This window comes from Drosophila arizonae, chromosome 4 (assembly GCF_054131065.1).
Source record: "Drosophila arizonae isolate 15081-1271.41 chromosome 4, UAZ_ARI_1.0, whole genome shotgun sequence".
Lineage (NCBI taxonomy): Eukaryota > Metazoa > Arthropoda > Insecta > Diptera > Drosophilidae > Drosophila > Drosophila arizonae.
In genome coordinates, this window is record NC_142924.1 from 26,607,081 (window position 1) to 26,628,303 (window position 21,223).

The 21,223-nt window shown below is 37.9% G+C and overlaps 1 protein-coding gene across 6 annotated transcripts; it reads left to right on the forward strand.

Annotated features, from left to right (window-relative positions):
* Positions 1-8: 8 nt before the first annotated feature.
* On the forward strand, positions 9-21,188 carry LOC108612869 (uncharacterized). 6 transcript variants are annotated; one of them, XM_089468916.1, is made up of 8 exons: positions 9-73; positions 1,843-2,033; positions 7,203-7,265; positions 12,109-12,276; positions 12,353-17,878; positions 18,312-18,440; positions 18,511-19,232; positions 19,301-21,188. In XM_089468916.1, the coding sequence occupies exons 5-8, from the start codon at positions 12,358-12,360 to the stop codon at positions 19,511-19,513; spliced, it is 6,585 nt and encodes a 2,194-aa protein (XP_089325042.1). In that variant the 5' UTR covers positions 9-73; positions 1,843-2,033; positions 7,203-7,265; positions 12,109-12,276; positions 12,353-12,357; the 3' UTR covers positions 19,514-21,188. The 6 variants fall into 6 exon arrangements, with proteins under 6 accessions (XP_089325042.1, XP_089325038.1, XP_089325039.1 ...); XM_089468912.1 differs by having other exon boundaries at positions 12-468; XM_089468913.1 differs by having other exon boundaries at positions 12-464.
* The last annotated feature ends 35 nt before the right edge of the window (positions 21,189-21,223 follow it).

The following is a 21,223-nucleotide window of genomic DNA, read 5'->3' on the forward strand; positions in this document are numbered from 1 at the left end:
CATATTTATAGTCACTTTCTCAGTCATTCATTCTTCGTACGTTCGTTAGCCTTCGTCTCTCTCGATTTTTGAAGTAGTGATTTCTTTTTATAAAAATCTTAAATATATACTTAGTATATACAGCATAAGCGATTATTTATGTACCTACACATAATAAATATAGTGAAAAAAAAATTAGCATAAATTATAAGCATTAAATTGCACTGCAGCTGCAATAAAAATTCAATGGCACTTTCGTAAAGTTTCTTTTTACGTAAAAATACTCATAAAAAACGGCGCGTGTGAAAATTTTCAACAACGACGTAGCAGCAAAAGCAGTCTTAATGCGTCTCTCCTCTACGTTTTTGTGCTGCAAAAGGAGAAGCTGAGCAACAACAACACCAACGAAATTCCCCACACACAAAGTAGGCCAACAACAACAAAAACAGCAAAGCAAGCAACAGCACAGCAAAAACAACAACAAAGTGTGTATGTGTATTATAATAAAACTGCGAGCGTGTGTGCGTGTAAAATACAAAAAAGAAGTATCAAAAAAGTAGAAAACTCACCGACCGACAATTTTGTAATTGTGTCAGCCGATTTGTGTTTGTGTGTGTATGAGTGTGTGTGCCGGTGTGCGTGTAAATGATTTAAATCATGTCTTAAAAAAATTTGATTTTTGACATTCAAACGTATTGTGCGTATATGCGAAAACAAAAAATTTGTATATATGTATGTTTACATATATATGTAAATATTGTTTAAATATAAGCATATATGTATATTTAAAAAACATATACACATGTGTGTATTTTGGGTTGCGTTCATATCGACAAGGCAAATTGTAAAATTGTCTTTGTTCTGTTTGCAAGACGTTTGCGGGCTGGCTTTAAGTATAGAAATAAGTTTTTTTGTCGACAAAATATGGTTGTCCGCTGCACAGTATCGCCAGCTTCGACTTCAGTTTATAACGGGATGAACCCATTAGCAATGTCTGCAGATGTTTGTGTCCACTGTCGCATTGTGTAGGTGCATGAGTGACAATGAGCGTTGGTTATCAACAACGAAATGAACTTTTTGAATATTTGCGTCGTTAATTGTAATATAAAAATGCCTTCAGCCGATGAAGATGTGTTTCTGTTGCTGGCTCGCTGATTGCCTGATAAGTGCATGCGAAATATAAATTTAGAAAATAATTGAAGAATTCTCTTACCCAGTTTTATATTATTCTTAATAGCATAGTGATACATAAGTGAAATAAATAAATAAATATAATTGAGGAGGCGAGCGGATATGAAGTTCTGCGACGTCGATCCTGACGCTGTAGGACAGGTTTATCAGGGCAAACATTTCACTTGACGACACTAAGCTACTAATACATATGAATTCACCATATTATTTGCTCAATGAGTGCGACTGTGAAACAACGATGTGTGCAACAATAACAACAAAGGCAAGCATCGCATCACTAGAAAGCAAAGTGAAATTGAATAAAGCAACAACAAAAACACGCAATACCAATTCAAAACCGTTATTCAACAATTTCAAGAAATAAGTGAAAGAAGGTAACAAATACTGGTTTTCAAAAACACGCATTAACATGTGTATGTGTATATGTATATGCATAATTTAATGTTGGAGGAAACAACAAAAAACAGAGAGGTGCTACAACTGAAAAGTTGCTGTGCGAGAGATTTGTATGTGTATTATTATCGTCGTATGTATGTGTGGAACAAGCAAATGAGTGTAGTCTGTGAACTGTGTGAGAAATAAACAAAGTGAAAAGCAATGCTAGAGTAGTAACAACAAAATAATAATAATAAGTGATATAAAGTTGAAGTCTTTTATAAATCTTTAATCTAGTCGAATCACCGAATGCTAATGTCACACACATACACACTATAGCAGCGGGAATAAAAGCAGCGACTATACCAAATAGTGGGCGTGTCAGCAGGACACAAGCAAAGACCCTCGCTGAATTATCAGAGATTTGAAACGAACAAAATTTTTATGGACTTTCACAAATTGGCACGTTGCTTTTCAATTTTCATAAGGTAAGTATGCATGCTTCTCGTTAAATATGTATGGAGGTTTTGCTAATTAATTAATTAATTAATATTCAATAGGCAGTGCCCCAAATGGTTTTTGGTTTATAGAAAAACTGACAATAAACTATAGAAAAGAGTCAGAAATTTTGACATAAACTCTAAAAGTAAAGCTAGGAGATTGAATTTGTGTGCAGTTGAGATAGGCTAAATCAGAATTTCGGAAGATTTATTTTAACGATTGGACCACGCCTTTACCCCGCCTCCTTGTCACCTATAAATTCAATCATGGGTGATTTAGACATAAGTTTTACTAATATTTAACAGGAAGTTTACAGCACATATTTTAAGATAAAAATAATTAAAGTAAGTCGTTATATAATACAAAAGTGTATGATAATACAGTTTATACCCTGCAAAGCTATAAAAAAAAAAAAGGAAAAGTAATTTTTTTACTCTGAACCCATTTTCCATAGGAAATCAGGGCGACGAGCTGAGTCGATATAGCCCTGTCCATCTGGCCGTCTGTATGAACGCTGAGATCTCAGAAGATATAAGAGCTAGAGAGCTGAACTCATCCGATATCTTTTTATCGGGAATAATCGATAAATTGTTAAATTGAATACAAAAATTTTGCAATTGAAAAATACGTAGTTTAAGTAAGAGAGACGTACGCTTTAGAATGTACACATATATTATGATAACGTTCTGAAAGTTTCATGAAGGTAATTTCATCCAATTCGTTATTCAATTTGTCTGGATCATCTTTATCTTCGGCTTCAACTTCAAAATTTTGGGTTTCGCTTGTTCGAGCTTCTGATGCGGTTTCTTCAAAAATACTAGCAGCTATCCATTTATGAATGAATGAAAACTATGTGCACAGTTAGGGACATGGAACTACCAGCTTCTTCGTAATTAGCTTCCTTAGGGCTCTTTTCAGTTTTTATATTTTTATATATAATATTTTGCTCTCAATCCACTGTGAACGAGTTGTTTTGAATCTTTAGAGATTCCGGCTACTTTTTGGTATATATCTTCTAATAAAATCAATAAATTGGACAAATTAAGAAAAAATAATGTTTTCTATATTGTTGCTTGACTATATGTTTATAAGTTTTGAACGCCGAAACTTAAATTTTAGTCCTATTTTTCGACGCTATTTTCCAGAAGAAGGCGTGGCAGACCCCATAAACTATATATATTGATTTCAGGGCGACGAGCTGAGTTGATTTAGCCCTGTCCGTATGTTTGAACGTGTCGATCTCAGAAGATATAAGAGCTAGTGACTTGAAATTTTTTTCCTACGTCCGTGTATACCATGCGCATATCGAGTTTTGCTTTAAATATCGATAACTTTTCCCGTAATGTTTTATCGATTAAAACATTATCGAAAATCAGTTTTGAAATTATATCTCCTTCATCTTTAAAGCTAGAGTCTCCACATTTTATATGTACACTTATATGCATTTCATACAATTTCGGTTTTTGTCAAAACCCCCTCACCCTCAAATTTGTAAAAGGCGTACTATGGACTTGTGCTTTGACAAATACATGCATATCTATGTTATATTCATAACCTAAAAGTTTCATGAAGATAGTCCAACCACAAGAAAAGTTATTAAACAATCAACTTCCCATAGTAAGCCACCACTGCAGCCAATGCGTGTTTAATTATTGTGAATAATTATTGAAATAATTGAATAATTATTGAAATATCAGTTGCTCGAAGGGTTCAGGGGATCTCGTAGTCGGGCAGTCTCGACTAGAGCTTTCTTACTTGTTTTCCCGCGCTATTTTTGCTTACAAATCAGTATGGGTAGTCGATAACATTTTTCAAAAATACTTTTTAGTTTAGTTAACTTGTTAATAATTAGAAAATAAAATATAAAAATCAATACAAAACAACAGTATGGGCTTACTACGGAAACTTAATTATTTAATCATTTTTCTTTGTAGATGGACTATCTTCATGAACGATTTAGATCGTAATTATAACATTGAAAGGCGTGCATTTGCAAAATCATAAGTCTTTAGTATATGAAATATCACTTTTACAAATATATGGGTTTGGATTGTCATAACATAAATCGAAACTCTATAAAGTATACATGAAACTGCATTAAAAATTTCTAAATCTGCTTCAAATATGTAGCAGATATAATTTTATTACTGATTTTCAATAATGTTTTAATCAATCACAAAATAACGGTTTTAAGATAAACTCGATATTCGCGCTGTATATACGGGCATTTAAAAAAAATTTCAGGTCTCTAGCTCTTATATCTTCTGGGATCAACGCGTTCATACATACGGACAGACAGACGAACAGTGCTTAATCAACTGAGCTCGTCGCCGTGATCAAGAATATATATATTAGTGCAATGTAATTAGATCTACAATTCAAATATATATAGACCTGGTTAAAATGTATAAGCTTTAGCTTGTATTAAACTCATCTTTAATTTTATATTTCTTTTCAAACCAAACAAATGGCGAATCATAAAGTAAACGGAAATAAAATTACTGTAAATAAAAATATTGCTATCTAATTTACAATTAATAAAGTTAACGCGGTGTTTATCAAATTGTTTTGAAATTAATTTTCTACATTATGAAACAACATTATGAAATTCCTTTTCGGAATTGAGAACCTAACCAGTAGAACAGATTTAGTTCAGTTTATATTCGGACTAGAGAGAGTTTAGACCTATTGTTTCAAATTATATAAAATATATTATTTCATTGAACACAAAGTTGTTATATATTCAGAAGTACTCCCAATCACTAGTACTCTAGTGTGGGAGCGCTTAACTTATATATATATTTATTCAATGTTCAAATACTCTCCAATTGTGCTACAAAAACAGATTTTCCTGACAAGGTTTGCAGAGCGATTTAAAACTCTAGGTTTAATTGTGTGTTTGTTGTTTGTGTTTTTGTCGTCCACAAAAGTGAGAGCTGAAAACTGACAACTGATAATTCTTTCCAATTTTTCCTGTACGGATGTGTGATATTCGGCGTCGCTGATAAATACCTCAGCTGAAAGTTATGTGCTTACATCTTTCATTTCATCTTTTTCTATTAGAGATGGACTAAAGTCTGAATACTGAAAATAAGTATTTATTTGTTGAATTAAGATTTGTAATGATATGCTTGAAGCCAATATCATAATCGCATCGCGTGTATTATGTAGATTTCAAAGTAAATATCAGTGGAGGAGTACAATTGCATTTATCTAAATTTATAAAGATATAATAAATTTCTGTTCCTGTTAAATTGTTCTTGTGATTGTGCTATTTTATGTTTTATGCGTGACACGATACGTGTGGGGGGTAAATTACAATAAAAATTATTTAAAATACATATAAGCCTACATTTAAAATTTGGAAGCTCTAGCTCTGAAGGTGTAGGAGATATAATTAAATAACTAGCTTTCGGTAAGGTTTTTAATCGATAATAAAATATTTGGCCCTGTCCGTCTGTCTGTCTGTCCGTCTGTCCGTCTGTCCGTATGTTTGAACGCGTCGATTTCCGAAGATATAAATTTTTTGTAACATGTTCGTAATTACAGCGCGCATATCAAGTTTATCATTAAAAATCGATAACTCATCCCGATCTTTTTTTTATCGATAAAAACCGTATCGAAAACCAGCTATAAAATTATATCTTCTACACCTTTATTGCTAGAGTCTCCAAATATGCTTATATGCAATTTATACAATTTCGGTTTTTGTTAAAATTTACCCCCCACCCTTAAATTCACCCCCTCACCATCACTTTTGTGAAAAGCGTATTTCAAATACTAGAGACTTGTGCTTTGGCAATTACATGCATATCCATGTGATAATCATAATCTGAAAGTTTCATGAAGATCGTACGTCCACAAAAAAAGTTATTAAGCAATTAAGTTCTCATAGTAAGGGCTCACTGCCGCCCATGCGTGTTTATGCTTGTGTGTGTATGTATGTGTGTGTGTGTGTGTGTGTGTGTGTGTGTGTGTGTGTGTGTGTGTGTGTGTGTTTCTTGTGTAAGCTGAAAGACGCGAAAAATTATTGAAATAGCTAACACTCCAAGGGTTCAGGGGATCTCGTAGTCTTCTTACTTGTTATTTTTTTTTAGTGCCCTAACCCCATTGAAAATGCGAAGTAATGGGTATAAGGTTTTGTGAAAATGTATGTAACAGACAGAAGGAGGCGTGGTAGAATCCAAAAGTATATACCTTGTTAATCAGGGCGACAAGATGAGTCGATTTAGCCCTGTCGTTTGTTTGTCCGTCCGTCCGTATGTATGAGCGCGTCGATCTCAGAAGAGCTAGATCGAAATTGTACAATTGAAATTGTACTGAGTCCATCTGAAAAATATAGATGACTTGAAACTCGTATTATATTTAAATTAAATTATAGGGTGTCCATCTTTGGAACTAAAATCTGAAATGTGTTAATTTCACTTGTATTCTGATACCATTTTAGATTTTGTTATAATTATAAATTTATGTTATATATTGTTATATTTATGTATATATATATATATATATATATATATATATATATATATATACCTATATGTATGTTCGGAATAATCGCTCAAAATTTCAATCTGTATTGGGTGTCTATTTAATTGAGCATATCGTCGCATTCCCGTGAATCGTGATCGTATGTTGATACTTTGCGAAATTGAGATTTTAATGCAGAACGGTTAGAAAATGTCTATCTCACATACTTGCAAAAAATAACAACTGAATTGGTTTAGTTTAGGAAAAAAAATCAATTTCAATTTAAGCTTATGTATACTATTATACAATAATAAAATTGAAAAACAAATAAGAAAACTATAGTCGAGACTGCTCGACTAGATACTACCCTGAACCAAACTAAGAAAACAACAGATTTAGTACGATTCCAAATTTCTATTAAGAAAAAAAAAATAAATAAGTCAATTCAAATCCAATTCTCATATCTTCTGAAGGGACATACATACAGACTGGACTAAATCGACTCAGCTCGTCGCCCAGATGAAAAATATATATACTCTGTGTGGGCTGCCACGCCTCCTTCTGCCTGTTACATACATGTCAATAAAGCTTCTCCTGTAAAATTACATTTTTCGATCATTTCATGGGAATGCGACGATATTATGTATACTTCAACTGTATTTTATATTAAAATATTCTACTTGCAGATGCTGAATGTCGTCAATATTTTTAGGAAGTGTTCTAAACTCTTTGGACTGTAGGTCACAAAGGTAATTATAATTGTTGATTTTTATATTTTATTTATAATTAACTAAATAATCTGAAGTTTCATTTTCTTTAGTTTCGTATTTCGTAATCGATAGAGTATTTTAAAATGTAGTTGCATTACATTATGTCCGTATGTTTAAATGCGTCGAGCTAGAGACTTGACATATTTCTCCTAGGTCCGTATACCACGCATATTTATATTTGCTACATCTTTAGAGCTGGAGACGCCAATTTTTAATGTAGATTCAGATGTATTTCGATTTTTGTTAAAATGTGCCGGCAACCTCCATATCCTTCACAGTTAAATTTATAAAAGGCGTATTTGAAATACAAAAGACTTTTACTTTGGCAAATGCCCGGGTCGACCACCAAAGTCCAAAGAGCTATGGCCGGATATATCTCCGCCCATAGGGAACGTGGCGAACCGCAAAATTTTATATCTCCTACAGGTTAAGAGCTAGAAGCTTTAAATTTGGATACTTGAGTTACTGGTAACCTCTTCTATATATTAGCCAAAATTAATTCTTACGTATTTTTTTTAACCTGTACATTTCATATAGTTTATTGGTGTGCTTCGTTTTAGTTAAAATTAAAATCAAATAGTGCGTTTGCACTCCGCTCTGTCCATCTGTGCACATGCATATATACCTACATTACTTGCATACTTGCAACAACAACAACAGCGACAACACAAAAAGGCGTCACAATTTATTTACATTTTCGCTAACGGCAGAGTGAGCACAGAGCACTTACAATGTCGCGTGCACATGTGTGCACACATACACTGATAGATACATAAATTTTTCTTATTCAAAGTATATATGTATGTACATATTTTAGGCCTTGACCTCTACAATCGTCAGACAGTTCGCAACTGCCGCAGTTTCTTCAACTACGTTGCCTGCGTTTTTGACGAAGTCAGGGTATAATGGTTTTGTTGAAATTTATGTAACAGGTAGAAGGAGGCGTGGCAGACCCCATAAAGTATATATATTCTTGATCAGGTCTATCTGTCCGTCCATCTGCCAGTATGTTTGAACGCGTTGATTTCAGAAGATATAAGAGCTAGAGACCTCAAAAATGTCCGTGTATACCACGCGGATATCGAGTTTTCTTTAAAAATCGATAAGTTGCCCCGTTATTATACCCTGAGAAATCAGGGTATAATGGTTTTGTGACAAGTATGTAACAGGCAGAAGGAATCATCGCAGACCCCATAAAGTATTCTTGATCAGGACGACGAGCTGAGTCGATATAGCCCTGTCCGTCTGTCCCTCCGTCCGTATGAGCAAAAGGATCTCAGAAGATATAAGAGCTAGAGAGCTGAAATTTGGCATGCATACTCGTGTATACCATAGGCAGTACAAGTTTATCTTATTTTTTCGATAACTCGTCCGATAACTTTTTTATCGAGAATAATCGAAAAATGGACATTGTTTGTCCTAATTTGAACACTTTTAGACCTGGAGACTTCAAATTTGCGTTGTATATAAAGTAAATGGATACAAAGATGTTGTAATTTACAGATTTTAGAAACCACGCCCCCTTTGCCCCCAATTTGTAAAAAACGTATTTCAAGTACTAGAGACTTGTGCTTTGGAATGTGCACACATTTTAACCATATGAACACTCTGAAAGCTTTATAAAGATACTCTTACTACAAGAGAAATTATTCAACTAATAAATTCTCATAATGTTGCCCACATTGCAGCGCAGCCCAAGCGCAGTCGCTGCTTGCTGCGCAGTCAGCAGAGCGCATGATATACGTGCGTGTAGATGCGTGTGCATAACAAAAGTGCAGAATGAGTAGAATATCAGTTTAGAGGGCTCAGGGTATCTCCCAGTCGAGCAGTCTCGACTGGAGCCTTCTTACTTGTTTTATTATCGATTAAAAACATCGAAAACCAGTAATAAATTTATATTTCCTACATCTTTAAAGCTTGCAAATAAATGTAAGTTTATATTAATTATATCTTTAAGGCTAGATTCGCCAAATTTTTATTGTAGATTCATATGTACTTTATAGAATTTCGATTTTTGTCAAAATTTACCCCCCACCTATGTATTCCCCCCTCAACCACATATTTTTAAAAGTCGTATGTCAAATATTGGGTAGTCTAAAAAGTTTTTTCGTATTTTGCCAATAGATGTCGTTGGCGTCATATATCTCCAGTGCTACAAATCACATGATGTGCACATCGATTGGTAGCACATCGATTGGTAGCACTTTAAGCTTCGATTGCCAAAAAAAAAAATGTAATTCAAAGAATTTGAAAAAAGTTACAGCTGTTCAAAAATGAGTGAAAATAATGATGAAATTCGCTATATTTTGAAATTTTTGTATAAAAAAGGGAAGAATGCCACGCAAGCCACTAATGAAATTTATGATGTTTACGGTGACGATGCTCTATCAGTTCGTGTAGCACAACAATGGTTCGCTCGCTTCCGTTCTGAAAATTTTGATGTGAAAGATGCACCTCGCTCTGGTCGACCAATCTTTGAAAAAGTCGATGAAATTATGGAAAGGATTGACCAGGACCGTCACATAAGCAGCCATGACATCGCAAATGAACTAAACAATCGTCATCAAACGGTTCTGAACCATTTAGAAAAAGCTGGCTACAAAAAGAAGCTCGATGTATGGATACCACATGAATTGTCTGTGAAAAATGTATTGGACAGAATTAACATTTGCGATTCTTTGCTGAAACGAAATGAAATCGAACCATTTCTGAAGAGAATGGTAACAGGAGACGAAAAATGGATCAAATACGACAATAATGTGCGAAAAAGATCATGGTGCAAGAGTGGTGAAGCTCAACAAGTGGTCGCAAAGTCAGGATTGACGGCTCGAAAGGTAATGCTGTGTGTTTGGTGGGATTGGAAAGGAATAATCCACTATGAGCTGCTTCAGCCTGGTCAAACGATTGATTCGACACTTTACTGTGAACAACTGGTGAGATTGAAGCAAGCAATCGAAAAAAAAACGGCCAGAACTGATCAAAAGAAAGGGCATCGTATTCCATCAGGACAACGCCTGACCGTACACATCTTTGATGACCCGGCAAAAACTGAGAGAGCTTGGCTGGGCAGTTTTGATGTATCCACCATATAGCCCTGACCTTGCACCTTCGGACTACCATTTATTTCGGTCAATGCAGAACTCCCTTAATGGAGTAAAGTTGGCTTCAAGAGAAGCCTGTGAAAATTACTTGGAGCAGTTTTTCAAAGAGAAACCACGAATGTTTTACACGAATGGAATTATGTCTCTAGTGGAAAAATGGCAAAAGGTGGCCGACCAAAATGGTGCATATTTGATTTAATAAAGTTTATTATAAATATTAAAAAATATGATTTGAAGTTTCACTACAAATACGATAAGACTTTTTAGACTACCCAATACTATTTATCATCTATTAAAAACCTTATCGAAAATAAGTTCTTTAACTATATCTCCTATATTTTTATAGCTAGAATCTCCAAATTTTAAATGTAGACCCATATGAATTTGATTGCATTTCGGTTTTTATTTTCATTTACTCCCACCCCAATATCCACCCCCTCGCCTATATATTTGTAAAAGGCGTATTTCAGATACTAGAGACTTGTGCTTTAGCAAATGCACGCATTTTGATAATATAATCGCAATCATGAAGAAAGTTTATCCACAAAAAATGTTATTAAACAATTAAATTCCCATAGTATGCACACCCTTGTTTACGCTTCGTCAAAAATGGGTCATCCGTAAGAGGGCAGAAACATGCCTTAAAAGACCAGTAAATTTTCCTGCGATCACTATGGTATGGGGACGTATGTCTGCCAGGGGATTAGGAAATCTGCATTTAATTGGAGGGACGGTTGATGCTGAAAAATACATTAATATTTTAGAATATAGTTTGCTGGTTGTTGTTGTTGGCAATAGAGTAAAAATATTTCTTCATCGTTAAGAGAATAAAATTCTCTTGAAGTGAAAATACATTGGTATGCGTTATCCTTAGCAGTATTGGCAATATAATACGTTGAACATTGCGTACTGCAAAAAATAAAAAATAAGAAAGTCGAGAATGCTCGAGTACGAGATCCCCTGAACCCTTCGAGCAACTGATATTTCAGTAATTTTTACACATGCACAAACGCCCTCACACACACAGGCATATGCATTGGTTCCCATGGAAATTTAATTGTTTAATAACTTTTCTTCATGAAACTTTCAGATTATGATTATAACGTGCATATGCATGTATTTGCCAAAGCAAATACGCCTTCTACAAATATGACGGTGAGGGGTGGACATAGGGGTGGGGATAATTTTCCCGAAAATCGAAATTCTATAAAATACATATTAACCTACATTTAAAATTTGGTGACTCTAGCCTTAAAAATATAACTTATATAAATTTACATTTATTTGCTACATTTACATTTTCGACGTCTTTAAGGCTAGAGTCGCCAAATTTTAAATGTAGATTCCTATGTCCTTTATAGAATTTCGATTTTTGTCAAAATTTTAACCCCCACGCCTATATTCATCTCTCACCCTCACCTTAGTAAGAGGGGTATTTCAAATACTAGAGACTTGTGTTTTGGCAAATGCACGCATATCCATGTTATAATCATAATCAGAAAATTTCATGAAGATAGTCCACCTACAATAAAAGTTATTAAACAATTAATTTCCGATGCCAAGCCACCACTGCAGCCAATGCGTGTTTATGCGTGGGTGCGAATAAATATCTATGAAATATCAGTTGTTTCAAGGGTTCAGGGGATCTCGTAGTCGAGCAGTCTCGACTAGAGCTTTCTTACTTGGTTTTTTTTTTTTTTTTTTTTTTTTATAATTTTTAGCTCCAATACCTTTGAAGATATTAACTTTTGAGCGTTATCCGCCAAATTTTTTTTGGCCTGAGATACCGGATAATGCATGTTCCCTGTGGCCGGATCGAGCAAATCTTGACACTTGGTAATTCAAGGGTATACATGAGTATATACGCTCCAAGTTTCAGGTATCTACCGGTAATATCGTCGACAAAATTGCATCCATATAAATAGATGGATAAATTTATAATTAATCTGTTGTTCTTCATTACAGCTACAATGGATCCTCTCAGACATAACGAATATCAAACGCATCAGTCCCACCAGCCACAACAGCATCAACATGTAACTACGTATTCACAACATGTAGTGAACAACTACATAGCCCCGCACCACCATAAGCACCAGCAACAACCACCTGCAGCAACACCACAGCAACAACAACAGGAACCGCCGCAGCAACACTTGCCACCACATCCGCATTACCAATTGGGTGGTAGCAGCTCACCCTACCCCAGCTCAATCAACGATTACCATAACACACAGCCAACGGATGCGGAATGTACCCGATCTACCGTCTATGTAATGAGCGCACGGAGTAGTGGTGGCGGTGGAACCAGTAGTAATCCGGGGGGAACAGGTGCAGCTTCGTCGATAATGCCGTCAACCGGGATTGCTGCTACTGCATCTGGGGACGATCCACATTTACAATACTATACCTCCAACCGAGATTTGACCGCCGGCAAGAGGTCAACGGAAATGACGTCCTATCCTGGTTGGCAATACAAGACGAGCGGGACAACCAGAGTGGCACCTGTGCAACGTCACCACAGTAGCGCCATATACAATGGGCACTACTGGCTGCAGGACGAGCAACATCAGCAGCAACAATTACATTCAGTACAGCAACAATCCCGTTTAAGATATGGAAAATCTCAAACGGCCACACGACCAATTGCAATCAGCTGCAATAGCAGCAATGGAACCGTAAATGGGGGCGAAAGCAGTTTTCGCTACTACGAGGACAACAGTAAATACTCTACTGTTGGATCTTGCGCTAAGGCCGTAAACTATGCACCTACCGCCCCTTATGAGTTACTGGAACAAGTGGTAAATCCGATTAATGCGTTGCTGGGCACAAGCGATCAGCAGCCTAGCCCCAATTATGCGCGCAAGTGTCCACAGCATTACGAGCCCCCAACAGAGCAGCGCAGCGCTAATCACAAAATGATTTCTCCGCAGGCTCCATCTCAACAGCAACAGCAGCATCAACATCAGAGTCTATACATGCCTTCAAATTTTCAAAATACCGTGCATAATGCCATTGAAAAATATGTGCGAGAAACTGCACCTGCTCCCAATTTGGACTATACACGCAAAGGCGCTATATTTACACGATCATCAGCCGGTTACTATGGTCTGTCAGCGGTGAGTGGAGGAAATAGTAGTAGCAAAGACAGCGGCGCATGTGTCAAATTGGAGCCGGATGCACCAGCGCTGGCCCGTTCTTCACTTTACCATAATCCTTACAGTCCGTCTACAGCCCCATCAACAAGTCCTTTCAAAGAGTCAGCGACCGTTGCTGTGGACGTAAGTTCGCGCGACGCATCGCCTTCGTTGGCGTATGTCTATCCCACCAAGTATGACAAACTTTTGCCTCAGCATGAAATGCCAACAACGACAGGGACAGGGACAGCGATCGCTGGTGAGCAGAGGCGAAGTTCATTCAGCTCTATAAACAATTATACCGGTTATTATAATCATGGTACGCCATCTCCAGCAGCTGCTCAAGTGGCTTCACCTTTACCAGCCCAGCAGCTCTATAATAATACCCCGCCTCCGACGGGCGGCACACATACAGTTGCGCCCAATTACTCTACGCTGCAAGTATATCCACATGGGCCTGATATCTGCTGTCAGCCGTCGACGGCTTTAAAATCAGCTCCGTCGCTGGCCTCTGGTCCAAAGAAAGCTCCATCCTCTTCTAAGCCGAACTATCGAGCGCTAATCAATGACATGTTAAAACGAAATACGACTAGTGAAGAGGAGCTCAATCTTCAAATTATAAAGAAGACGCTTAATATGGAAACGTCGGGAAGTCGGTTATCCACAGTACCTACAGTACCCGCCAGAATCCGGCAGTCGCCAGTCACAATTACTGTTCATCCAACGTTGCCTCCAGTTATTCAACAACCACAAGCACAACTAAACCCACAACCACCGCCGCAGCCCACTTTGCCTACCGCCCAGTCACCTTTGGATTTGTCCATGCGAACGATCAAACAAACCGCTGACTCCACAGAATATAAATATCAGCGCATGCCTATCGATTCATTTGACAGAAACACTGTATCAGGCACAGGCACAGGTACAGGCTTGCCACGTTTTGATATAACACCAAACTTTGCACGCACCAACAGGGTAGTGTCGAGCCCATCAGCCGCATTGCCAGCAGCAGTAATACGGCAGGCGCCAGCAAATACAGCGTTGCCAGTTGAAGCAACATCCATGGTCATAAAGGCGGCACAGCAGTTGCGGCCTAGCGTATTGGAAACCAATCCATATGCGAGGCGAACCCAGCTGCCGCCTGAGACAAGTGTTAAAGTAGTGCCAACTCCAGCGCATAGTCCCAGCACAACTAGTACGTGCACAGCCGTGAGCACGATAACGAATAGTGCCCACAACAGCAGCAACCCGAACTACTTGGGTCGCAAGCGTCATCTACAGGAGTACAATCAAGCCACAGCAGCGGCGGCAGCTGCAGTAGAAGCAGCCACAGAAGCAGCAGCCAAACAGTCGCGTTTGGAAACACCTCAGATAGAAAGCATTGTCGACACATCAGTGCCGGTTATAGCCGCCAATAAGCAAGCGCCGCTGGCAAAGCGTGTAGAACAACCTATACTGCCCTCCAGTAGCCGCGTAATTGTTTGTTCCCAGCCTAAGCAGGAACAGTTGGTGGTGCCAAAGACGGAGTCACGTATACGAACTAAGGCAGAGCTTAAAGGATTCACGTTCACGACACCAGATCTAACTTTAGCTAATTCAACAAAAACAACATCAATAACAACAGATATCCCAACTAGTATTGAAAACAATAACAGTGCTACAGTGGATACTACCACATCCACACCTGCACTGCAACCCAATAACGTGAGCATTCAAATAAAATTGGAGCCGGTGCCCACTCCGGAACCCGATGTGAAAGATGTGGACTTTGGCGACTCGCCAAGCTTCAACAGCAGCAGTCTCTGTGACTGGGGTAGTACTTGCAACAATCTCGTAAAGCAGCTGCTCTGTAAATTGCCAGCGAAAACTACATCGGGTAATGAAAGCATTGCCACCACCAGCCGGATCAAGCTCGAGCTGAGCGAGGACGATCTACCCGTGGCGCGGATACTTAAGAGACAGCCACTAACAGCGGATGTCGAATCGGCGGCAACAACTACCACTCAACTGACTAACACAACCACAACGAATGGGAATGCGTTCAGCGCCGCTCAAAAGAAGCTAAGCAAGACGGAGCGTGAAAAGAAGCGGCTGATGCAGGAGCAGCGAATAGCTGCACGATTGGCACCCACGGCTGGTCACAGCAGTAGTTCCGAGAGTGATTCAACCGAGCTACGTAAGCGTAAGACTGCCAGGCAAAAGAAACCTCTTATGCGCAAGAATAAAGCACGTCGGACAGATGATAAGGAGATGCAATTGAAGCATTGCGAGCAGCCAAGCAGTGATGAGGAGCAAAAGTCAAAGCCAGAGCACGAGCAAGAAAAGCGAATCAATAGCATCTGTGAGACAAAGAATTCGGCTAATGCGACGAAAATCTTGACACCCGCTTTTAAGAAAACTAAAGTGCAATACGCGAGTGTTACGTGTAAAAAAATTCAAATCGAAACGCAACGAGGAAAAGTGATAAGACAGAAGCAGAACCCAGAGGGGAATGCTGACGATAAAACTAGCTCGAATGGAAGCGGCAACAGTGATGATGAAGAGCCACGGGAGCAGCAGGGTGACGATGTTGAAGAGGACGGCGACGAAGACGAAAATATGAATGCTGGGGAAGACAGCGCTTGCAATTATAGTAATCGCAAAGCAAAACCCACTTTTAAAAATCGCATAGCACTTAACACCATGACGCGATCCAAACGAAAAAAGGAACTTGAGCTTCAGCTGGCGAACAGCAAAGTGCTGCGAAATGACAAAATCATACGGAACTCGACAACAAAGATTAAGCGAAAATATGTACGTAAACTGGTGCCAGATTCTAAGAAGGAAATTATGATAACACGGCTGCGAAACAAACGCGATGAGCTTATCGACAGGGCCCCTTTGTCGGGACGTAAGCTCAAAAACAATCCCAGTCACAAGTCCGGCCGTCCGACCAATAACAAGACAAATATCAGCCAAACAAATGCAACACCACAGCAGCAGCTGTTTCTGGAGGAATATCGGTATAAGTTGGCACTTAAGATACCACAACGCTTGATCTCCATCAACAAGTTGAATAAATTGCCTCAAGTAGCGGCGTCCTTACCGGATCTAGACCGTGGTCGGTATCTCACTCAGGATATGGCTTCCTTTAAGCCCACTAGAGGGCGAAAGCCACGATCTAAACTACCGCAGCAGCAATCGCAGCAACAGCAGAAGACGACACCTAAATCTATTATCGATGTACTGCATCTCCGTGTTACTAGCAACAACAACAACAACAGCCAACAACAGCATACCAATAGCAATCTGAGCAACTGCGCCACAAGCCTTCATAATTATAGTGAAACCTCACAGACCTCCGCCTCGAATTCATTATATGAACACTTGCAGGAGGCGATGGAGCCCAGTATGGAGGATAATACCCTAGGCAAGCGTCACTTTAGCATATTCGATACAAAGGTACTGCAGAGTAAAACACGCACAGAATCCAAATTGCAGCAGCGACGCGAGATCATACGCGAAATATTTGTGGGCACAGAGCGGCCGGCCTCAGCACCTCCAGAGTGTGCGCAGCACGACCAGGCCGGCGAGGAATGCGCTGCATTGAGCTATCAGCAATATGAGGACTTTCTAGACCAAATGAATCGTATTGTTACCGCCAATAATAACAAGCTTTTCCGGCACAACATTAGCGGTGAAGCAGAGCAAAAGACAGAAACACATTTGCCCAGTCGACCCGTAGCCTATAAGCGTAAGTATTTGCGTCGCAAGGGAAGCTCTGGTTTCGACTATATACGTAAAAAAAAGCGCCCCACACATCACCATCAGAATACCAATACCAGCAATAGTACGAACACCATTAACACTGTATCGGGTGATCGTACGGCAACCAACATCTTTCCCACTCACACTGCATCAGCAACAGTGGTAGAAACGGTAACAGCCGATGATGAACGTCTGGATGATACCGACAGTACCATCGCGGGAAGCACATCCCATTTGCCGATGACGGTCAAGACAGAAATGGACGTGTGCCGGGAAATACAGAAGTGGGTGCTCAACAAAGGCGTTGGTCAGAGCACAATGCACAAGGCAGCACGTCAGGGTCTAATCGATGTGGTTGTCTACTGTCTGGATCGCATGGGCATGAATCCGAATCAGAAAGACAATGCTGGTTATACGCCGCTACACGAGGCATGCACGCAGGGTTGGTTAGAAATAGCCAGAATTCTGTTGCAATTCGGTGCTAATCACTCGGAGGCCGCCCAGTCTGGTATTCGACCTCTGCATGGAGCTATAGAGAATGACCATGAGGAGGTGGTTCGATTATTATTATCCTATGGCGCTGATCCGTTGCTGGCGACATACTCAGGTAAATGACAAAAGAAAGAAAAAATAAAAATTGTTTATTATTTATTATACGTTTCGGAATGATAGTATGAAAAAATCGGTCTAAAAGTTTCATGAAGAAAGTCCATCTACAAGAAAAATTATTAAACAATTAAGTTCCCAAAGTAAGCCCACACTGCGTGCGTACGTATGCCTATGTGTGTGCGTATGTATGTTCATGTGTAATTTCTTGTGTAAGCAGAAAGACGCGAAGAATTATTGAAATATCAATTCCTCGAAGGGTTTAGGTTGTAGTCGAGCAATCTCGCTAGAGCTTTCTTACTTGTTATTAATATTATTTTCAAAATCATCTATTGTCAATTTAAATAAGTTTACAAAACGCTTTCAACCATGCTTTTCATTTTATTTATTTGTAAGAAAATATTTAATCGATCTATATTTCTTTTATCTTAAAGGCCAAACCCCACTCATGTTAGCTTCAAGCAAATTGATGTTTGGCGTATTGAGCAGTCATCTCAGCGATGCACAAAGTGCGGCTGAGGACATAAAACCGATGAGATTTCCGGGACCCTGGGAGATATTTGGTAAACAGTAAACTTATAGATGTTGAACACACTACAGTTAAATAAAAATATAATTTTTACTTGCTTGCAGATGAAAAGGAAAATGGTTTTAATATTTTCGATAATTTACCGAATACAGCATGTGATATGAGCAGAGCTCAAGCAAGAGGCAGAATTAAGCAGAAACGCAGCCATGGCGACAACGACAATCCAGCAGGGCCCAAAACCGACAGTGAAAAAAAAAATATAAATGAATTACTGCGTGAGAGAAAAGATAGCAAGGAAACAATTAATGCAAATGGGGAGATAAATGCAAAGACTGCAACGAAAACAATAATTACATCAACAGCAATAGCTACAGAATCAGCAACAGCCGTTAAAAAAACAGAAACAACAGCAACGCAACGGCAAGTAAAATTAGAGCCTGGTGCGGGTATAGAGGATACAAACAACAACAATAATAGGAAGAATAATATTAACGTTGAGCAAAATGTAACGAGCGTTGTGAATGACAAGAATGAGGTCAAACAGGAACCGCAATATGTTGACAATTTGAATATAAATAGTGATGTGAAAGGTAATGGTATAGTGGATGATCGCAACGATCAAGCTGATGATGAACAGGAATACAATGACGACGACAGAGACGCGTTATCGGATGAATTGAACGGTGATATTTTTAAATTCGAAGAAGCCGATGTGCCCTTGCCACCACTATACTTGCTCAAAGATGAGGGCAGTGATAAATGGGTACTCCTTAATGATTTGTGCAATTTACTTAAGGTTAAGTCGAAGGATACTCTGCTCAATAAGGTAAGTGCACACAACAAACTGTATTATTGACACAAAATTGTATTGATTTTCTTCCTTTTTTTTTAAAGATCTGTCCAAACGGGAACAGCCAAGCCAGCAACCAGAAGCAACTGCTGAGAGAGTTCAAAATTGACGATTTTCTGAAACAGGCGACTTGTCTCCAGCTCCTGTGTGCCGGCGAGAAGTTGAATATGTTTAGCTCCTCAAAGGTTGTGCTCATCAGATACAACGATAGTGTTAAAAACTTGTTGGGCGTTAAAACAATTTTAATGAAATTTTAGGACGAGAATTTCGTAAGCTTTAAGACATTAGATAATACATTGTGCTACTTTAAATATATATATGTATAGGTAAGCCAATGTTAGCGGTCAGTGTAGTTCGTCTTTGGAAGACAGTCTTCTACGAAGCAATTAAAGCTAAGTGCAAAGTGATACAAAGGTGCTATACCCACACATTCAACAAAATATAAAAATGCAAGAGAAACACATAGACAAAGAATGAGCAACGCAAATTGGCAATTGATACCATTCTTTGACAAATGGAGCACCAGATAAATCGATAAATAAGCTACTCGAAATGTAAGAGACCTAATTGTATAATTGAATTAATGGGTTTTAATCAATACAAAGAATTAAATTATATTATATTAATGAGATAGAATGTAATTGCTATAAATAATGCAACAAAGGTGTATTTATGAATCATGTATTTTCAATTGAAATTATTACGTAGAACTAAACAACTATATATGATTAAACACTCCAGTGTGCATAAGCTAATAAACATGTTTAAACTTTCATCTAGATTTATAACTTTTTGATGTAATATTAAACTAATAATAAGAAATATTAAAGTAAAAAATCGTTTTTGCAATTTATATGGAACACGTAAAAGACGTGTATATATATTAATATGAATATATATATTTATATATTAAAATCTATAAATGTATATTAAAATTGGTGTATTATATTGTAAATAAGAAACAGCAAACATGTTTAATGATTATATTTATATGAAGAAGTGTAATTTGTAATAACACATATAAACGGAAATGCAAACTATTTTCTATCAATAAAATCTAAAAACTTTCGTGTTTTGAAGATTGTAAATCGAATCTTTTAAAGATATTGCCAAGTCTTTTTCCTTACCATTTTGCTTCAGAAGCAGAAATCAACAAAATAATTTTGATGTAGACTAAGAGTAATTAAAAAAAAAAACCCTTTAATTTTTGCCCGTTTACTATTTTTAATAATTTGTATTCAACACTTATTCTAAACCAAATTAAAATGATGGATCTAACCTGGTTGCCATTATTTTGTAAATATACTCTTACAAAGATTTTTTATATGTATTACACATATCTTTTAAAACAGCAAACGCCTTTCAATACTGCTTTTTGTTAAATTTTGTTCTAATTAAAATTTAAAAAAACTAAACGACTTGAAAGTTTGCCTATAAAAGCTCTGCAAGGTGGCGCCAGTTAGTTTAATTTTATTCCAATAGAGGCCGTTTTTACCAAAGCTATTGAGCACGAATACAAAGTTGATTTGACGTATAAAAGCTTTAAGCTCAAAGCTTGTGGTGGTGTCTGCCATATGATGCCGTCCTTGTTCTTCAAATGCGCGTTTAAAGGCCAAGAATAATTTTAGCATTGTTGCTGGTGCTTGCTGCCATTTACACGTCCTTGGCCCCGCTCCGCACTCGAACAATCTATCTCTTTGTACTTTTATGCTTGTGTTCGTATGCTGTGTGTTTGTATGCGTGTGTGCTTTCCTCTTCTTCTACCTACGCCAACAACTTCGCTACTCTTATAGTGTTCCCGTTTGTGTTGGCCTACAGACCTAATTCTTGCGTGTGTTGTGTGCTGTGCAAAGTTTTCCCGAAAAAAATCGAAATAAACAATAGATAGAAAGTAAAAGCAACTATATTCTATCAGCATGGCGCGTGTGGACGGTAGGAAAAGTGAAGCTAAAATTGTGCGAGCATTG